The sequence below is a fragment of the Taudactylus pleione genome, unplaced genomic scaffold (assembly GCF_031769625.1).
Source record: "Taudactylus pleione unplaced genomic scaffold, aTauple2 ptg000647l, whole genome shotgun sequence".
Lineage (NCBI taxonomy): Eukaryota > Metazoa > Chordata > Amphibia > Anura > Myobatrachidae > Taudactylus > Taudactylus pleione.
The window spans coordinates 1,142,686-1,160,651 of record NW_028285049.1 but is presented as its reverse complement, the minus strand read 5'-3'; the positions used below and the strand labels follow the sequence as shown (position 1 = coordinate 1,160,651).

The 17,966-nt window shown below is 46.1% G+C and overlaps 1 protein-coding gene across 3 annotated transcripts in view; it reads left to right on the top strand.

The window, feature by feature from the left end:
* FYB1 (FYN binding protein 1) overlaps window positions 1-17,966 on the top strand; it is a 111,488-nt gene that overhangs the window by 66,999 nt on the left and 26,523 nt on the right. For all 3 annotated transcript variants that reach the window (XM_088455264.1, XM_088455265.1, XM_088455263.1), the window contains exons 4-10: window positions 2,605-2,624; window positions 5,397-5,443; window positions 7,927-8,038; window positions 9,853-10,009; window positions 11,710-11,848; window positions 16,618-16,637; window positions 17,048-17,114. In XM_088455264.1, coding sequence (XP_088311390.1) covers window positions 2,605-2,624; window positions 5,397-5,443; window positions 7,927-8,038; window positions 9,853-10,009; window positions 11,710-11,848; window positions 16,618-16,637; window positions 17,048-17,114 — 562 coding nt within the window. The remainder of the gene's footprint in view (window positions 1-2,604; window positions 2,625-5,396; window positions 5,444-7,926; window positions 8,039-9,852; window positions 10,010-11,709; window positions 11,849-16,617; window positions 16,638-17,047; window positions 17,115-17,966) is intronic.

Genomic DNA, 17,966 nt, shown 5'->3' with positions numbered 1-17,966 from the left:
TCCAGTCCCATTGTTGGCATCCAGCTCCCCCCACTTGGCTAAGATGGGGGCCGTTGCACTGAAGGGATTAACCCTTCAAACAGACAAATGCGGACTAGGGGGATCATTCAGACCCGCTCGCGAGCGGCAGTATGCTCGCAAGCGGGTTGATGTTCCCCACTGCGCATGCGCACGACGGAGGGAGCTCCGTCGTGCGCATGCGCGAGACCCGGGGAGCGACGGGCTTTCCCTCGCTCCGGGTCTCGCACCAAAGGGGGCGTGCTGTCGATGTTGATTGACAGCACACCCCCTTTGGTGGGCATGCCGGGGGCGTGCCTGCCAGAGGGAGGCGTCCCCATGGGAACGCCTACCGTCTGAAGCCGGCCCCACTGACATCACTAGTGATGTCAGTGGGAGTGATTTAGGCTCTGATAGAGCCAAAATCACTCCAGGGCTTGTGGCAGGGAGACCCTACCGCAGGGTCTCGTCGCAAGTCCAATGGTCGCGATGGTCAAGACCATCGCGACCATTATCATGGACGTTCGCTATAGCTGTGGGTGGTCACCCACAGCTATACGAGCGTCCAGGAGGCCGCTCCATTTTCATGGAGGGCCCTGATTCAGAGCGAGCGCCCTGGTCAGAGCGTTCAGCTCTGAATCAGGCCCAAGGTGCCAATTTCAAATGAGTATCAGCGCCAACCTGTAAGGGGCATAGTCAATTAGCCGCAATAAGCTATTTTCGGTGCAAAAGTAACAAATGGTTATTGACAGTGAGAGGGAATCCCTAGGAGTGGTGAACTAAGCCCACCCAGGTTACTCAGGAAAAAATAACTACTGTCTATTCTATCAGTGACAAAAAGCTGTGATCGACGGGCAGAGCGAGATCATCCAGTCACAGTAATCAAATACTTTAGTTGCAAATTATGGATTTGCTGATAAACATCAAGAAAACTTCAAACCATCTCTGATACAGCAGAAACGACTCTATGTCCCTTGCTGTCCCTCCTCATAAGTACTACACTAAGGGCCTGATTCAGACCCACTCGCGAGCGGCTGTCCGCTCGCAAGTGGGTCGATGTTCTGCACTGAGCATGCGCACGACGGAGGGAGCTCCGTCGTGCGCATGCGCCAGACGCGACGAGCGAAGGACTTTCCTTCGCTCGTTGTGTCTGATCAAAGGGGGCGTGCTGTCGATGTTGATTGACAGCACGCCCCCTTTGGTGGGCGTGCCGGGGGCGTGCCTCCCTGACGGGGGCGTTCCTAAGGGAACGCCTACCGTCAGAAGCCGGCCCACTGACATCACTAGTGATGTCAGTGGGAGTGATTTTGGCTCTGATAGAGCCAAAATCACTCCGGGCCTTGCGGTTGAAAACCTCAACCGCAGGCTCCGGCTCGCAGTTTCGATGGTCGCGATGGTCAAGACCATCGCGGCCATCAAACTGCACGCTCGTATAGGCTGTGGGTGGTGACCCACAGCTATACGAGCGTCCAGGAGGACGCTCCATAGTTATGGAGGACGGCCCTCATTCAGAGCGTGCGCTCTGCTCAGAGTGTACGGCTCTGAATGAGGGCCTAAGTTCCACCTACATTTATGATAGACAATGGGATTAGCAAAAGAGGGGGACAGGCGATAGGACATACCTGGCAAAAAGGATCTAAAATCCATACACACATGATTATACCATCACCAATAACATTATGCCTTTCTTCCTCCTCCCCTTATACCGTAATACCTTGCACAATCTCTCCACTGGGTATTGTGTGTCTACCTCAAATCACACTGATTAATTGAATAAATCTATGTAGAGTGACATACATTCTCCAGTGGAAGAAATCGCTTGGGGTTTATGTTTCAGTTATTATATGTAGATGTTATTTAAATTATTACACTTATACCAACAATTCAGTTAAAAATAAGAGAAACAATACTCAAACAGCTAGCAAAACAATGTACCCTTTATGCGTTGTAGAAGAGTTTTAATGGCTGGGGCTGTATTTAATTAAATTTTTTATAAAAAGACAGAGGGCGGCAAGGGACCCATACATGTACCCCTAAACACACACCACACATACCTCTCCCTTATTATACTACAATCACACGATGGAGAAGAATGACTTAACACCACTGCTATCCCAGCTATGTGTATATCTTAACTGACATTAAAGATTATAAATTCAACAAAAAGCAGAATTTATGATTATAGTGAAGAATGTTAATATTTCAGTGTAGCTTCACTCACTTCTAATTATGTCCAACACTCTGTGCTCTACTACTGCAACATACATAGCTAAATGCCTGGAACTTCCCCACTGCCTACAGTAATACACTTAAAACAGTAAACACCAAAAATTACAATAGGTCATCCCATACATTAAAGCCCTTACACAGACCAGTATAAATCGTTACAATGTACTTTTCCCACTCTACATAACCACTTTGCACAGTGTCCTTTATCCAGGTGTCAATATTGGTCATAGGTGCTTTGACATTGGCGCACCTTTGAGATGTTTGACAAACATTGTATAAAAAACAAGCAACAAAACTTTCACTAAGTGTTGCATGAAACAAAACATCATCTTCATGTCAAATTAATTGTACAACTTTTGTTTTATATTTGTTTTTCAGGATCCATGGTTAATGATATAGTAAGTATGTTTCATACTTATAAAAAATGAATATGTGTTAAAGCATGTTTCATATACAGTATATGTAGTCATTATTGAACTGCGGTATATAGACTCACCAGTAAATCTAGTAATATGGGGGTCTATGTACTAAGCCTTGGAGAGAGATCAAGTGGACGGAGATAAAGGACCTATCAGCTCCTAACTGACATTTTCAAAAACTGTAACTGTAGTCAGGAGTTGATTGGTCGGTACTGTATCACCATCCACTTGATCTCTAGTGCATAGACCCCATGTTTCTCCCTGTAGAGCGGTAAAATAATTTATACCTGTATTCCAGTGTCGGACTGGGGCATATAGGGCTCACTGGGGGAATGCAATAATAGGGGCCCATGCTTAAGGGGTGTGGTCATCTACCAGAGGGAGCAACTGTAGGAGGAGATGATGAAAATTTCACCAGCCCTGATTGTAGGAGGAGACGCTCAGAATTACTGTAATTTCTCTGTAAATATCTGTTATCCATTATCCATACATCCCAACATTCACAATTTAGTACTGGGAAAGACTGGATTGCTGGGCTTGTCCCAAGCATGATGATGAAATGGAGGAGTGACACACGGACACCCCCAAAATATCACACAACATGGGGAGTGGGCGAGCAGACAGCCTAACGGAAAATAAGAATGTTGGGAGGTATGTGTTAACAGTCCCAATTTTTGATGTACAGTCCAGAGTTACAAGCACACTGAAGGGGTGGGGCCTATTAGAAAATGGGTGTGGTGTTACCTAAGCTGGTGTAGTTGGGCTGGCTGGGTGTGACTTGGGTATATTAATCAGGGCATGGTTTACGAAGACTGGTAAAGTAATATAAATGTTTCTGATTGAGAATATTAATGGCTACATGTGTTTATAAAATCATCACAGACTTTTTTTATTGAGTTTATAAATGACCAGAGTAAAAAAATACAGTACACATAAGTTGTAAACACACCACCTTTAACAATTACAATAGAATAAACAAATTCATTTTCTTGTCTAATGGAGCATACACATGGTCAGATTTGTCAGATTTGTCAGATCTGTCAGATGAACGATTGAACGATTTGAACGATTTTACCAAAGATTTGAATGATTTGAACGATTGAACGATTTTTGACTGCATTAAAATGAATGGAATCGTCCAAGTCTGACTGCAAACACATCAGATGTCAGATATCGTTATCTGACCATCGGGAACGCGCATCGTTCAAATCGTTCATCTGACAGATATGTCAGGTATGTCAGATTTTCCTTCAGATATGAATGATTGAACGATTTTTTAAATCGTTACCGATCAGATCTGAAGATAAATCTGACCGTGTGTATGCACCGTAAGACATATATTTAAAAACATTTAAATATTGTTATGAAAGCAATTGACTAGCAGTGTCTTCTCTCTAACCCTTCCCCCTGGGGTCCATATGTCCACATTATCCTTATCCCCTCGGTGGCAATTAATTCCCCAGAGACAATAGATGCCACAGTGACACTGCCCCTTAACCCTCCAGTGGTTAAAGATCCCCCAGGGACTTTACCCCCCCATCCCACAAATCCTATTTAAGAAAAACTCTTCCCCCTTTAGTGGCAGTAACAATCAGAGGAATCTAGATGTATCCACTCTAGTTTCTTAAGTACGTAATACCATCTGCATAATAATTGATATCCATTTTCTTTAATCCTCACACAGGGCCTGATTCAGAGCCGCTCGCAAGCGGCCGCTCGTTCGCTCCGAGCGATGTTCGCACATCTGCGCATGCGTATGGGTTGTAATGCGCATGCGCCAGTGCGTCAGTGCAGTCGGAAATCGTGTGCTCGCAAAATAGCGAATGCCTGCTAATTTTAGTGACAGAATGAGGCGTTTGTGGGTTGTAATAGGGGAAGGTGCTTGAAAACGGGGAGTGGAGATCCGAACGCAGGCGTGCCAAACGGTCAAAACGGGCATATTAAGGGTGTGCATAATTAACAAAGCAGCGTCATCGACCACGTCACTTGGTTGTCTTTTAGCCTGAACTGCTCGCATGATTGCGGTAGGAAAATCCAACCACAAGCACTGCGAGCAGTTCATACGCCTTTCGATGTACTCGATCAATCTAATAAATAGCGGAGATGACGTATGATGCGAGCGGCCAAGGGGCGTCTTTACAAAATAGCGAGCGCATGTTTCGTTCGCTCGCTCAGACATAGAGGCGTCAACAGACCGCAAAGAGCGAGCGCTTAATTTCAATAGCCATCCCCTTTTTCTGAACGAGCGAGCGCAAATAGCAGCCGGCTCTGTATCAGGCCCACAGTTCAAACTGGAGCTGCCATTGTCCCCGATTTCTTCCCAATGCTCATTCTCCCCCCAAATCAGGTTCCCATGCCAGCTCATCACAGGGATCGCGGCCATGATCTCTGGGAGACTCTAGATAAAGTGTTTTCAGAGAAGAGATTTCATCACTGTGTTAATAACAGCTGCCGGTAAAATATGAGCATGTTTCTGCTCCATAGGGAGAGCGACAGTAACATAGACAGAAACAGAGACAACAAATCAGATGATACAGACAGTGACACAAGGTAGACTAAGAGTGACAGAGACACAAACAAACAAAGAAAAATCCTAAAGACGTATGACAAGGACTGACAGGATCATACACACTGGGTCACTCCAGTACAGAGACTGACATGTTAGATACTTCCATAGAATAGGGTACAAAACATCCACCTAATACTACAGTGTGACATAAAAGATCTGAGCAATTCTTTTTTTTTCCATAGAGTGAAGAAAGTGAAGAAGAATTATATGACGGGATTGATGAGCAAAGGTATGACCTCACATAGGGGGAGATGTATCAAACCTTGGAGAAAGATAAAGCACCAACCAATTAGCTCCTGTCATGTTACAGACTGTGGACCTGAGTCTCTAAGGATCGTAATTGCAAAGCTTCACGCAGGCTATAGATATATAATGTATGCACTCAGGTAGCTTTGCAATTGCGACCCTTGCAGATATGGTAATGCACAGGAGGCATCATGCCCCCTGTGCATTACTTAACCGAGCTGCGTTGTTCAACGCAGCATCGGTTAATCTGCATACCATCAGGCCCCTTCCCTCCCCCTCAACAGCGGTGACACGCCTCTATTTAGGGTAACGGAGGCTGTCGCCGCCCCCTCCCCGCCCCCAAATGGCAGCAGACTGTCAATCACGGACCGTCTGCTGCCAGTTTGCAAGCGGACTCGCAGACCCGTTCTGCACATGCGCAGAACGGGTCTGGAGCCTGTGCAGATTCTCAAACATCGTGAATCTGCGTGCAGCACTGCTAAATCAGGCCTTGTGTTTGAAAAATGACAATTAGGAGCTGATTGATTGGTACTTTATCTCTCTCCAAGGCTTAGTACATCACCCCCATACACTTTTATTGCCATTTCAAAATGGCATCCTCGCCATAGAAATGTTCCACCTGCTACAAACCACATATGTCAATTTCAAAATAAATAGATTGTAAAGTGTACCTGTTGCAGGCACACAGGCAGCCATCTTGTGGGCTAAACAACCACTGAACCTATCAATTGACAAGAATTTAGTGACATCACTGAGGCAGGGCCACTGAGAACGTGCATGGGCCTAGGTACTGAGGGGGCGTGGCCAAATCTGGGGAGGTGTGACCCAGGGCAGTAACTAGCTATGGGCGACCGCTGCTGTGGCTCTGTGGGAGGCACCGTTGCCCCCCCCCCAGGCCGCAGCTGCCTAGAACGGCACTCTGTAGCCGGGATTGCAGCTGCAGCAGTGCTACACTTACTGGACAAGCCGTCCCGTGCTCAGTGAGCGGGGCCCTGTTATGGCTCTGGTGTGACCACATCCCTTAAAAAAGATGTAAAATTACAGGGGGCACCGGCAGTTATGGCTTTCTGTAATAACTATCAGGACGCATGCGCAGTGTGACACGGACACAAGTGCAAATGAAAACATTTGCCACTTGCTAGCGGCATCGACGTAGCATGCACCTGTGAATCAGACCCTAAGTTATAGGGGAATAAAATCTGAATAAAGAAGGTATCACTTACAGTAGGATGAAGCCTGCACTCATTGGGCCTGGTGCAGAGTTGAACTTATATTGGGAGTAATTCATGGTCAAAACAGTCACACGTACAATTGTGTATTTATGCCCATATGCAAGATGAATCGGTATGTAATCCCTGCGGCTGAATAACCGACGGATCAAAATCCCGACTGGGGCTGGTATGCATCCTAACCCACTCCTCTCCCTACCCTAACCCTCCTTTAGTGGTGCCTAACCCTAACCCGCACGGCATCTGTTCTTTTTTATAGGGAGAGCCTGGGGGCTGTCCAGCGTCTCGGAGAGTGCTGGGCATGCCCCCAAAGTGACGAAAACGGGGGAAGCCCCGTTTTCCATAAGCGCCGTCTCTTTTTATCAAGCCACGTCCCCTTTTCGGCCGCGCGCACCTTCGGCGCGCGACCTGTCCCTCCTACCCCACTTCAAATGTTGGGAGGTATGCCTAACCCTAAGTCCCTCCGGGGGTTCCTAACCCTAACACCCCCCCCCCTTCCCCGCGGCTGCAACCTAAGACACTCTGCTTACCTTTGTTCGGTATGCCAGGTGTTGGGATTTCGGCGTGGGGCTAATGATAGGCGTCGAGATTTCGTCGCCTATCTTTAGTCCCATGTCGGGCTTTCAGTGTCGGTATTCCAGCGGCCGGGATGCCAGCCATCGGTAACCTGACTACATCTCATGCAAGATGCATGCAGGTCATAAGAGTAGTCTATGTGCTTAGTTTACATCAGGCATACTGTATGCCACATACGTTTATTCACATGTTATTAACCATTTGTCTTGCTTCCAATAAATTCACTATAAGGCATCAGTAACATTACAAAAACCTTTCTAATACAGCAAAAACAACTGTCCATCTCATGTAAAAAAATAAATATGTAAAATCAAATATGCACAAAAAAAAGCATAGTATATGCCCGAGCTCCAATTACCGTCAGTGTAGTGCATCTGCTGTCAGCCAACGACCCTGACCCTGAATATTGAAATACACCCGCCCGTTACTGTACTCGGCTAACATAAGGACGCCCCTTCCCTCCCTGTCCTGCCTCCCCAGTTGGCATGCATCGGCTGTCTGGGCATACCCAGAGTGATTTGCAAGATACGCTACACAAACTGGCATAGTACTACTTATTTATCAGCTGCATTACCTTTAACCACCTGCTGCAACTTAGCTGAGAGTATTTGTGTCTTTCTTCATCCTTGCTGACTGTACCCATCTCTGTATCTCTGTGCAGCTCTCAGTACAGGAAAGAACAAGAGGAAAAGAAGGACAAAATGAGGAAGAAACAGTTGGAGCAAGCTAAGAAAGAGCAAAAGAAGGAACAAGAGATGAGGAAACGATTCAAAGTAATTACACTTAAAGAGCCGCATGTTGTCCATCACTGATATAAAGGTTTATAGTCAAAATAGATTGTTTGTATTATATTTTGTCACATTTAACAGTAAACTTGCACATTTTTCGGGCAGTTACTGTAGGTTATGTATGTGCGAGCAGAATCAGACTTCCGCTAAGTAACACGTAAAGCCACCGGCAGCTCCCACTTATAATTGATTCGGCCCCATTGTATCTTTATCATTTATGTAAGCGTATGTATTACAGTGATTAGTATTCTGGGAAGTCTGTTTGTGTAACCCAGGCGTGATACTACAGCCAGTTGTTACAGCTGTCAGTAAAGCGGGCTGGTGTGAGATTAGTTACCTGACACAGATAGCAATGTACTATAGAGGATTAAGGGCCTGATTCAGCAAGGATCGCTATTCTGCTAATACACACGTGGGCGCAGTTGCTAATATTAGCGGTGATATGCAAATGATTGCATTCGCATTGCGATCGCAGCCTAACATAAGGACACCCACAAACAGTGATTCCTGTCAATCACTCTGCGAGGGGTCTGCCTAGCCTCTGTAATCGCCGTCCTGATCGCAATAGCTAGTTCGCTCACGTGCACTGCGATGCATATGCAGGCGCAGAACGCAACAATTGACCGATTGCGGGTGTATTAGCAACTGCGATCCTTGCTGAATCAGGCCCAAAGATATTCTAAAGATCGATTTTGATCGATTTAAATTCCCGAAACGGAGGCGTGTAGCCACTTTTGGGGGCAGGGAAGAGGCTAGGATCTCCATCGGCTGATGAAGATTTCCTGGCCTCTTTCTCCCATCTGCGGCGGCCTGCTTGCGTGACCTCATGGGTCACTTAGCCGGCCGATGCTCTTGCAGATTATCTGATGCTGCGTTGTGCAACGCAGCTCGGATCAGTGATACATGCAGGAGGTGTGACGCCTCCTGCTGCATTACCATAATTGCAAGAATGGAATTGCAAAGCTGCTTGCACGCAGCTTTGCAATTCCGTCCTAAGCATCAGGCCCTCTGTTGGAAGCAAAGCAAAAAAAAGTTACTTGTATCTGGAATAAACCATGTTGCAATGCAAGGGGTGCCAATACTTTATTGTTTTTGCATGCAGGGTAAATACTGGCTGCTTTTGCATGTAGCCCACAAATGCTGGACAGCTTTTTTTTTTACACTGCAGTTTAGATTTGTGTTTGGAAACACCCCTCCCAAATTTTAATCTCTCTGCACATTTTACATCTGCCCCACCTGCAGTACAGCATGGTTTTGCCAAGGTGCAAAGACACTTGGTTTTTTTGCTTTGCTTCCAACTTAGAATCAGCCCCTATATGTGTAATTCTCATGCGTAATGCTTGCCACACAGTAAACCGTTTCGGTTGGTCAGTTTAATTAAACTGACCAATGAGACCTAGCCATACCTTATAAAAATATGTTCCTATTGGAGCAGATCAGACCAGTAGAGAAGACAAAACCCTGTAAAGTGATGACCCCAATTGCTGAATGTGGACATTATCACTGGACCCAGTAGTGCAGGAATACATTCTTACACTGCAATCCAGTTGAGTATGGGGCCTGAATAACAAATCTGGATGATGTTGCTATACAAGTTTATAGGAAATAGTCTTACTCTGGTTGTCCTGTGGTCATGTGACCGTCAGGGGCCTTCAGTCCAGGGGTATCTTTAATAACTGTACTTAGGTTTCGGATGCTTTATTTGGTGTTGTTAAACCCTATAACAGTATTTACTCTGGTTCATATGTGGCCACAAAGCAAATTATCTATCTTCCCTATATCTTACTGTTCTTTTTTAGTTAACAGAGAAGATTGATGTTCTTCATCAGGCCCGGGCTTGCATGGACAATAAAGGGGGTAAAAATGAACTCACTTTTAAAAATGGAGATCAGATAGAAATCATCCGCATTACAGACAACCCTGAAGGAAAATGGTTGGGGCGAATGAAAGGAAATTGTAAGTACTGTCATTGTAGGCTTATCACAGGGGTCTTCAAACTTGGCCCTCCAGCTGCTGTGGAACTACACATCCCAGCATGCACTGCCACCTTTTTGATATAACAGCATGCTAAAACTATGTGCAGTGCATGCTGGGATGTGTAGTTCCACAGCATCTGGAGGGCCAAGTTGCCTTATCACCTCCTGTCTGCCAGCCGTCTCATTCTGGATGGCACAGTGCTTTCTGAAACTCAACCCGCCTGATTCAGAAGCAGTGAAGCAATTTTTTTCCTCTGTGCATGCACCCTTTTCGTATTGCGCGTGCATCCATGTAGAATGTGCACATAGGGCTTGATTCAGAGATGTAAGCTAACCCGATGGTTATCGTAAATTTTCGATGGTGAGTAGTCTGCACATGTGCAGAACGGGTCCTGAGCAGGGGCGTTCCTGGGCAGCATTCCCGGAAACAGGGAGAAGGCCAGAGTCTGCGTCGTAGGACGCAGATTTCCTGGGCTTGCAAGCTGCCAAGAGCTGATCAGGCTGCAGAAAGCTTCAGCTGGCTGCACCCTCTACCTCGTCCCTGGCTCGTGATCCTGAAATGGCGTACAGCCCCCGAATGTATTCATAAGCTGCCGTTTACATGGCAGGTTGTGCATGAGAAGGATCTGTTCAGATCCCATTCTGCTGTGTCCTCACTACCTCCGGCGGCTCTGCACTGCAGCTCCCTCCGTCGTGCGCATGCGCATTCACCAAACATCGACCCGCTTGCGAGCGAACTTCCCTCGCGAGCGGGGCTGAATGACCCCCTTAGTCCCTCCCTCCCTCCTCCCCTCCATAGCCCCACAGCCCTGTGTCCCCAGACTCCCCACTACCTCCGACTGGCTCTGAGCTGTACCTCCCTCCTTCCTCCCCTCTACATCATCGCAGCTTTGTGTACCCAGACTCCCTACTACCTCCAACGGCTCTGGGCTGTACCTCCCTCTCTGCTACCCTCCACAGCATCCCAGTCCGGTGTTCCAAGACTCCCCACTACTTCTGACAGCTCTGGGCTGCACATCCCTCTCTCCACCCATCCATATACACATACTGCATATACCTAGAGTCAAACACATACATACATACATACATACATATAGTCACACACATACATACATATAGTCACATACTTATACATATATAGATATAGTGTTCCCCCCTCCTCCCTCTTACTTTACATCATCACTTGGCACACTGTCTGCAGCTGCTCCTGCCTCCTCCCCTCATCTCCTATGTTGCTCCTGGCACTGACTGATTGCACAGTGCCGTATAGCCCCACCTCCTGCTCAGACTCCACCCACCCTCCCTCTCCTTTTCAACCTCTGCATCTTGCAGTGCACGTTTGCACTTCAGTTATAATCAAAGGCTGGGTGCTACCTGAGAGAGGGGAGCCCAGGGCACTTGCCCCCCTCCCCTAATCCGGCTCTGGCATATTGTTGTTAATATTTGTATACACCCCCCAAATGCTCTCTATCTGTCAGTCACACTGTGATTTAAAGCGTGCGGCTATGGTAATGTACCTTGACGCATGCGCAGCGTGACTGAAACGCATGCGCAGTGACTGAAACGCATGCGCAGTGACAAAAAATTGCTTCATTTGCGAAAAACATCGGCATTATGTACAACTCTGAATCACCCCCATTGTGTATATGTGAATATATTTAAAAACTGTTTTTTCCCCAGATGGCTATATAAAAACAACCATGGTAAACATCGACTACGATTCACTGAAAAGGAAACAATCAACAATGCACCGTCCCATAACAGCAGAAAATGACCAGGAAATATATGACGATGTGGGAGAACAAGACTCTATCAGCAGGTAGGAGCCACCATTTAGTTACATAATGTATCATCCTTTCACTGGTGGATGGTAAACAATAGATTGAGGGTTTTCTGACATGACGGGATAATGTGAGAATTAGGAAATTAGCAAGACAGTAAGGGATCAATACTATTTAGCCGTGATGATCTCACCGGTGCGAGTTATCGCGGCAATGGCTCAGAGCAAATTTCATCGATTTCGGGCTCGGAGCGGGCCGTGAAGGGTGCGAAGTGCCAATCCGTTGCCGGCATTTTAACACCGTTGCAACGGCAACTCGCACCCTTCGCACATAATAGGATTGACCCCTAAGGATAAGAACTACACATAAAGGGCCTGAGTGAGAGGTGGACGCACTGTCGGTGTCGGACATAGTGGAGCGATTTTTTGCAACTGCACATGTGTCTAATCACAGTCGCAGGTCTTACATGAGGCGTACGCAGAAAGAAGGAACTGTAACTTCAAATATTTTTGTTTTTGCTCAATTGTGTCTACAATAGGCAATATGTACTTTCATATTACGTGTCTCTGGGGCCTATTCATCATCACTTAATTGTCACAAAAGCAGGTGAAAAAGCACATTTTCACCTGCAATTGTGACAATTAAGTATTCGGGCCATTCATTAAGAAGGTGAAGCAGGAGATATCACAGATACTGTATCTCCTACTTACCTTCTGTTTGCGGAATGGCCCGCTGTCCCCATACACTAGTATCACAGATATCTCCTACTTTCCTTCTGTTTGCGGAATGGCCTGCTGTCCCCATACACTAGTATCACAGATATCTCCTACTTACCTTCTGTTTGCGGAATGGCCTGCTGTCCCCATACACTAGTATCACAGATATCTCCTACTTACCTTCTGTTTGCGGAATGGCCTGCTGTCCCCATACACTAGTATCACAGATATCTCCTACTTACCTTCTGTTTGCGGAATGGCCTGCTGTCCCCATACACTAGTATCACAGATATCTCCTACTTACCTTCTGTTTGCGGAATGGCCTGCTGTCCCCATACACTAGTATCACAGATATCTCCTACTTACTTTCCTTTTGCAGAATGGCCCTCTGTCCCCATACACTAGTATCAAAGATATCTCCTACTTACCTTCCTTTTGCGGAATGGCCCACTGTCCCCATACACTAGTATCACAGATATCTCCTACTTACCTTCTGTTTGTGGAATGGTCCGCTGTCCCCATACACTAGTATCACAGATATCTCCTACTTACCTTCTGTTTGCGGAATGGCCTGCTGTCCCCATACACTAGTATCACAGATATCTCCTACTTACCTTCTGTTTGCGGAATGGCCTGCTGTCCCCATACACTAGTATCACAGATATCTCCTACTTACCTTCTGTTTGCGGAATGGCCTGCTGTCCCCATACACTAGTATCACAGATATCTCCTACTTACCTTCTGTTTGCGGAATGGCCCGCTGTCCCCATACACTAGTATCACAGATATCTCCTACTTACTTTCCTTTTGCAGAATGGCCCTCTGTCCCCATACACTAGTATCAAAGATATCTCCTACTTACCTTCCTTTTGCGGAATGGCCCACTGTCCCCATACACTAGTATCACAGATATCTCCTACTTACCTTCTGTTTGTGGAATGGTCCGCTGTCCCCATACACTAGTATGGTGACAGAATTCATCAAGCTCCGAAAATATTATATTTTCAGAGCTTGACTGCGGGGGCATTCACCATCTCCAGATGGCGAATACCCCCGCTTGGGGTTCGCAACCCGCTCTTCCCTATGGGAAGTAGGCCCGACGTCCGGCTTCTTCCGTCGGACGTCGGGGCTCTTGTGCGCATGCGTGACCTGTAGGTCGCGCATGCGCACCGCCGTCCCTGCTCCGACTGGAGCAGTGAAAAGATTCATTGCTCCGAAAAGGAGCAGTGAAACCGCTCGCAGGGGCAGCTGATTTCACATCAGCTGCCACCGCGCCGGAGCAATGCTGAATTGCTCCGGTGGCCGCGGCGAATTAGAATGTTAATTATCGGGGTCCGTTCGGACCCTGATAGTTAACATCATGAATAGGCCCCTCTGTGTGCACGCTATAAGCACATGTAGGTACTGTAACAGTTTTCTGTAAATTCCAGGACGTGATCATGACGATGATATGGCAAAAGTAGCTCTCATTGGTTTCTATGTGGAATGCTAAATTGTTAAATTTACCAAGCTCCAGAATGCTAAGCATTCCGGTCCTTGGCCCAGGAGCTGACACTGGGTCCATACCCAGAAGTAAAGTGATAGTGGTACCTCGTTGCTTCTAGGCAAGAGTAATGCATGAAAATAAAATATATATACACTACCGTTCAAAAGTTTGGGGTCACCCAGACAATTTTGTGTTTTACATGAAAACTGACTTTTATTTATCAAATGAGTTGCAAAATGAATAGAACATATAGTCAAAACATTGGCAAGGTTAGAAATAATGATTTTTATTTGAAATAATAATTTTGTCCTTCAAACTGCTCTCGTCAAAGAGCTCCTTTTGCAGCAATTACAGCATTGCAGACCTTTGGCATTCTAGCTGTTAATTTGTTGAGGTAATCTGAAGAAATTTCACCCCGTGCTTCCTGAAGCACCTCCCACAAGTTGGATTGGCTTGATGGGCACTGCTCCCACAACAGCTCAATGGGGTTGAGATCTGGTGACTGCACTGGCCACTCCATTACAGACAGAATACCAGCTGACTGCTTCTTCCCTAAATAGTTCTTGCATAATTTGGAGGTGTGCTTTGGGTCATTGTCCTGTTGGAGGAGGAAATTGGCTCCAATCAAGTGCTGTCCCCAGGGTATGGCATGGCGTTGCAAAATGGAGTGATAGTCTTTCTTATTCAAAATCCTTTTTACCGTGTACAAATCTCCCACTTTACCAGCACCAAAGCAGCTCCAGACCATCACATTACCTCCACCATGCTTGACAGATGGCGTCAGGCACTCTTCCAGCATCTTTTCACTTGTTCTGCATCTCACAAATGTTCTTCTGTGTGATCCAAACACCTCAAACTTTGATTCGTCTGTCCATAACACTTTTCCAATCTTCCTCTGTCCAATGTCCGTGTTCTTTTGCCCATATTAATCTTTTCCTTTTATTGGCCAGTCTCAGATATGTCTCTTTCTTTGCCAATCTGCCTAGAAGGCCAGCATCCCGGAGTCGCCTCTTCACTGTAGACATTGACACTGGCGTTTTGCGGGCACCATTTAATGAAGCTGCCAGTTGAGGACTTGTGAGGCGTCTATTTCTCAAACTAGAGACTCTAATGTACTTGTCTTCTTGCACAGTTGTGCACCAGGGCCTCCCACTTCTCTTTCTACTCTGGTTAGAGCCTGTTTGTGCTGTTCTTTGAAGGGAGTAGTACACACCGTTGTAGGAAATGTTCAGTTTCTTGCCAATTTCTCACATGGAATAGCCTTCATTTCTAAGAACAAAAATAGACTGTCGAGTTTCACATGAAAGTTCTCTTTTTCTGGCCATTTGGAGAGTATAATCGAACCCACAAATGTGATGCGCCAGATACTCAACTAGCTCAAAGGAAGGACAGTTTTATAGCTTCTCTAACGAGCAAACCCGTTTTCAGCTGTGCTAACATAAGTGCACAAGGGTTTTCAAGGGTTTTCTAATCATCCATTAGTCTTCTAACGCGCTTAGCAAACACAATGTACCATTAGAACACTGGAGTGATGGTTGCTGGAAATGGGCCTCTATACACCCATATAGATATTCCTTTAAAAACCAGACGTTTGCAGCTAGTATAGTCATTTACCACATTAACAATGTATAGAGTGCATTTCTGATTAATTTAATGGTATCTTCATTGAAAAAAACAGTGCTTTTCTTTCAAAAATAAGGAAATTTCTAAGTGACCCCAAACTTTTAAATGGTAGTGTATAAATGAAATGCGATACAAGTAAAGAATGAGTATAGAAGTAAGACAGAAGTAAAATTGAATACTCAGCTCTTTTAGGAAGCAAAAGAAAAGGAAGCATACTGTCACCAGAACAGAAGTGAGTAGTTTGGGAACAGAACAGTTCTGCAGGATCATTGTTAATGTCAGCATGTCTGGGTTAGGGCAGTGCGATGGGTTCTCGGTTCTCATGGCACCCTAACAGAACAGGTTTCATTTAAGGATGTCCATGCTTTGCTTGCACATAGATGGTATAATCAAACTGACTAAGGTACTAATTAAGGGATCTATTTACTAAGCCTTGGATGGATATAAAGTGGACGGAGATAAAGTACCAGCCAACCAGCTCCTAACTGTCATTTTTCAAACACAGCCTGTGACATGGAGCTGATTGGCTTTTTCTTTATCTCCGTTCACTTTGTCTCCATCCAAGGCTTAGTAAATAGACCCCTATGTCACCTGGTTCCAGCAGAGGAGACAGTGGTAGGACTAATGAGTGGTAGGCGAAGGTGGTAGAAGTGTCATGGTTATGGGTCTGAGATGGTGTGATGCCATGGCGTCACAACATTTGGTGCCCAAGCAACAGCCTGATGAGGAGGGGTGCTGGGGCATCATCTATTGTGCTGACCATTGGGCATCGCAGCAGGGCGGGTACTGACAGTTTCAGTTGTGTACTGTGGCTCAGTGCTCTCTACACATGTCTGGCAGATGGACTTGTAATGCCACATGGTTCTGCCCAAGGGCTGTGGTTCATGATTTATGCTATACTGTATATGTTTTCACACCACTCTAGCAAACATACACACGTTGTATAAAATCCTGATAATTAACTGTGTATTTTTTTTTTCAGTCACAGCATTGGGGGATCATGTAAGTATAACATCTTTTACTCTCTATACCTCTTTATATCTGCCTTCCAACTGCATGGCCAAGTCTGGGTGTGCCCAGTCAGCTGCAAATACTGGGGCTGTTTTTGAAGCAGTTTGCTTGGCAACACCTTCTTCGAGGCATTGCTGCACTTACATGGTGACCGTCCGTATCTGGTCAGTCTGGGACCCTGTACCCCATTACCCCCATACACCTCTGTTACCCAGCATTGGATCTTCTATTTGTCAAAGCTATAAAATGTGTGTGTATAGAGAAATGTTTGGTGAAAGATAAAAGTGGGATTCTCCCCTACATGGAAGCCCGGCCGCACATTTCCTGCTTTCCTCTTAGGATAGTGATTAGTGACATCTTTCTCCAACTTTGAACTAAATTGTTTTGCGTTATTTCCACAGATTTCCCCCCTCCACCCGCTGAGGATGATGAGATTTATGATGGAATTGATGAGGGTCCTCTGGACAGGTACATATTGTTCTACTACAATACAGATCAATACATGGCTTCATACCTTAGTGCAGATCAGACCACTTTAGCTTAGAAAGTAATTGGGTTTATTGTGTTAAACCGGACTAAGGTCCTGATCCAGAGATTTACGCAATGGTGATATTTACGCCGATCGAGCGATTGTTTGCCATTGCACTTGCACAGAGGATACCTTCGCAAAGTGAGTGACAGGTAATCAGCGTTTGGAGGAGGCAACGGGGGGTGGTTAGGCGAACGCAGGCGTGTCTGACTGTATAAACACCGTTTCATGGGCGTGCATATATTAGCCATTGCGATCTCCTTCTCTACGTGTCAGGAGAGCTGCGATGTTTGAGGCTGGTCAGACTTGACTTACAAGCGACGTGGCTGCCCGATCTACCAATGTTTACGCTGTTGTACATCATTGGACAGATATGAGCAGGCAGCAGTGGGCGTCCCTATGCTCGGATAAGCTTTGGAAACATTAGCATATTTTCACAGCTGTGTTCCGTGTGCGAAATGGCAGCTGCGATTCCATTAGCGTTCATCTCTGAATCAGGCCCTAAGTGCAATACGATATGTTGACCAAGGAGCTGACTGCTGACAAATGCAGCAAATATAGTCGCACACATTCTGTTTTTGGTGACCAGTTTGGTTGTGTTTGAATAAAATAGGCTGAATCCAGTGGCGGAACCGACACTGTTGCAGGTGATGCACGGGGCCCATCTAAGGGGCCCATAAGCAAGTGAAACATAGCAATGCTGGCTCGCTGTCCTCGTCTGAGTCCCTGCTCCCTGCCTGATGCCCCAGAACAGAGTAAGAGGAGAACATGGGGCCCAGGAGAATAGAGTG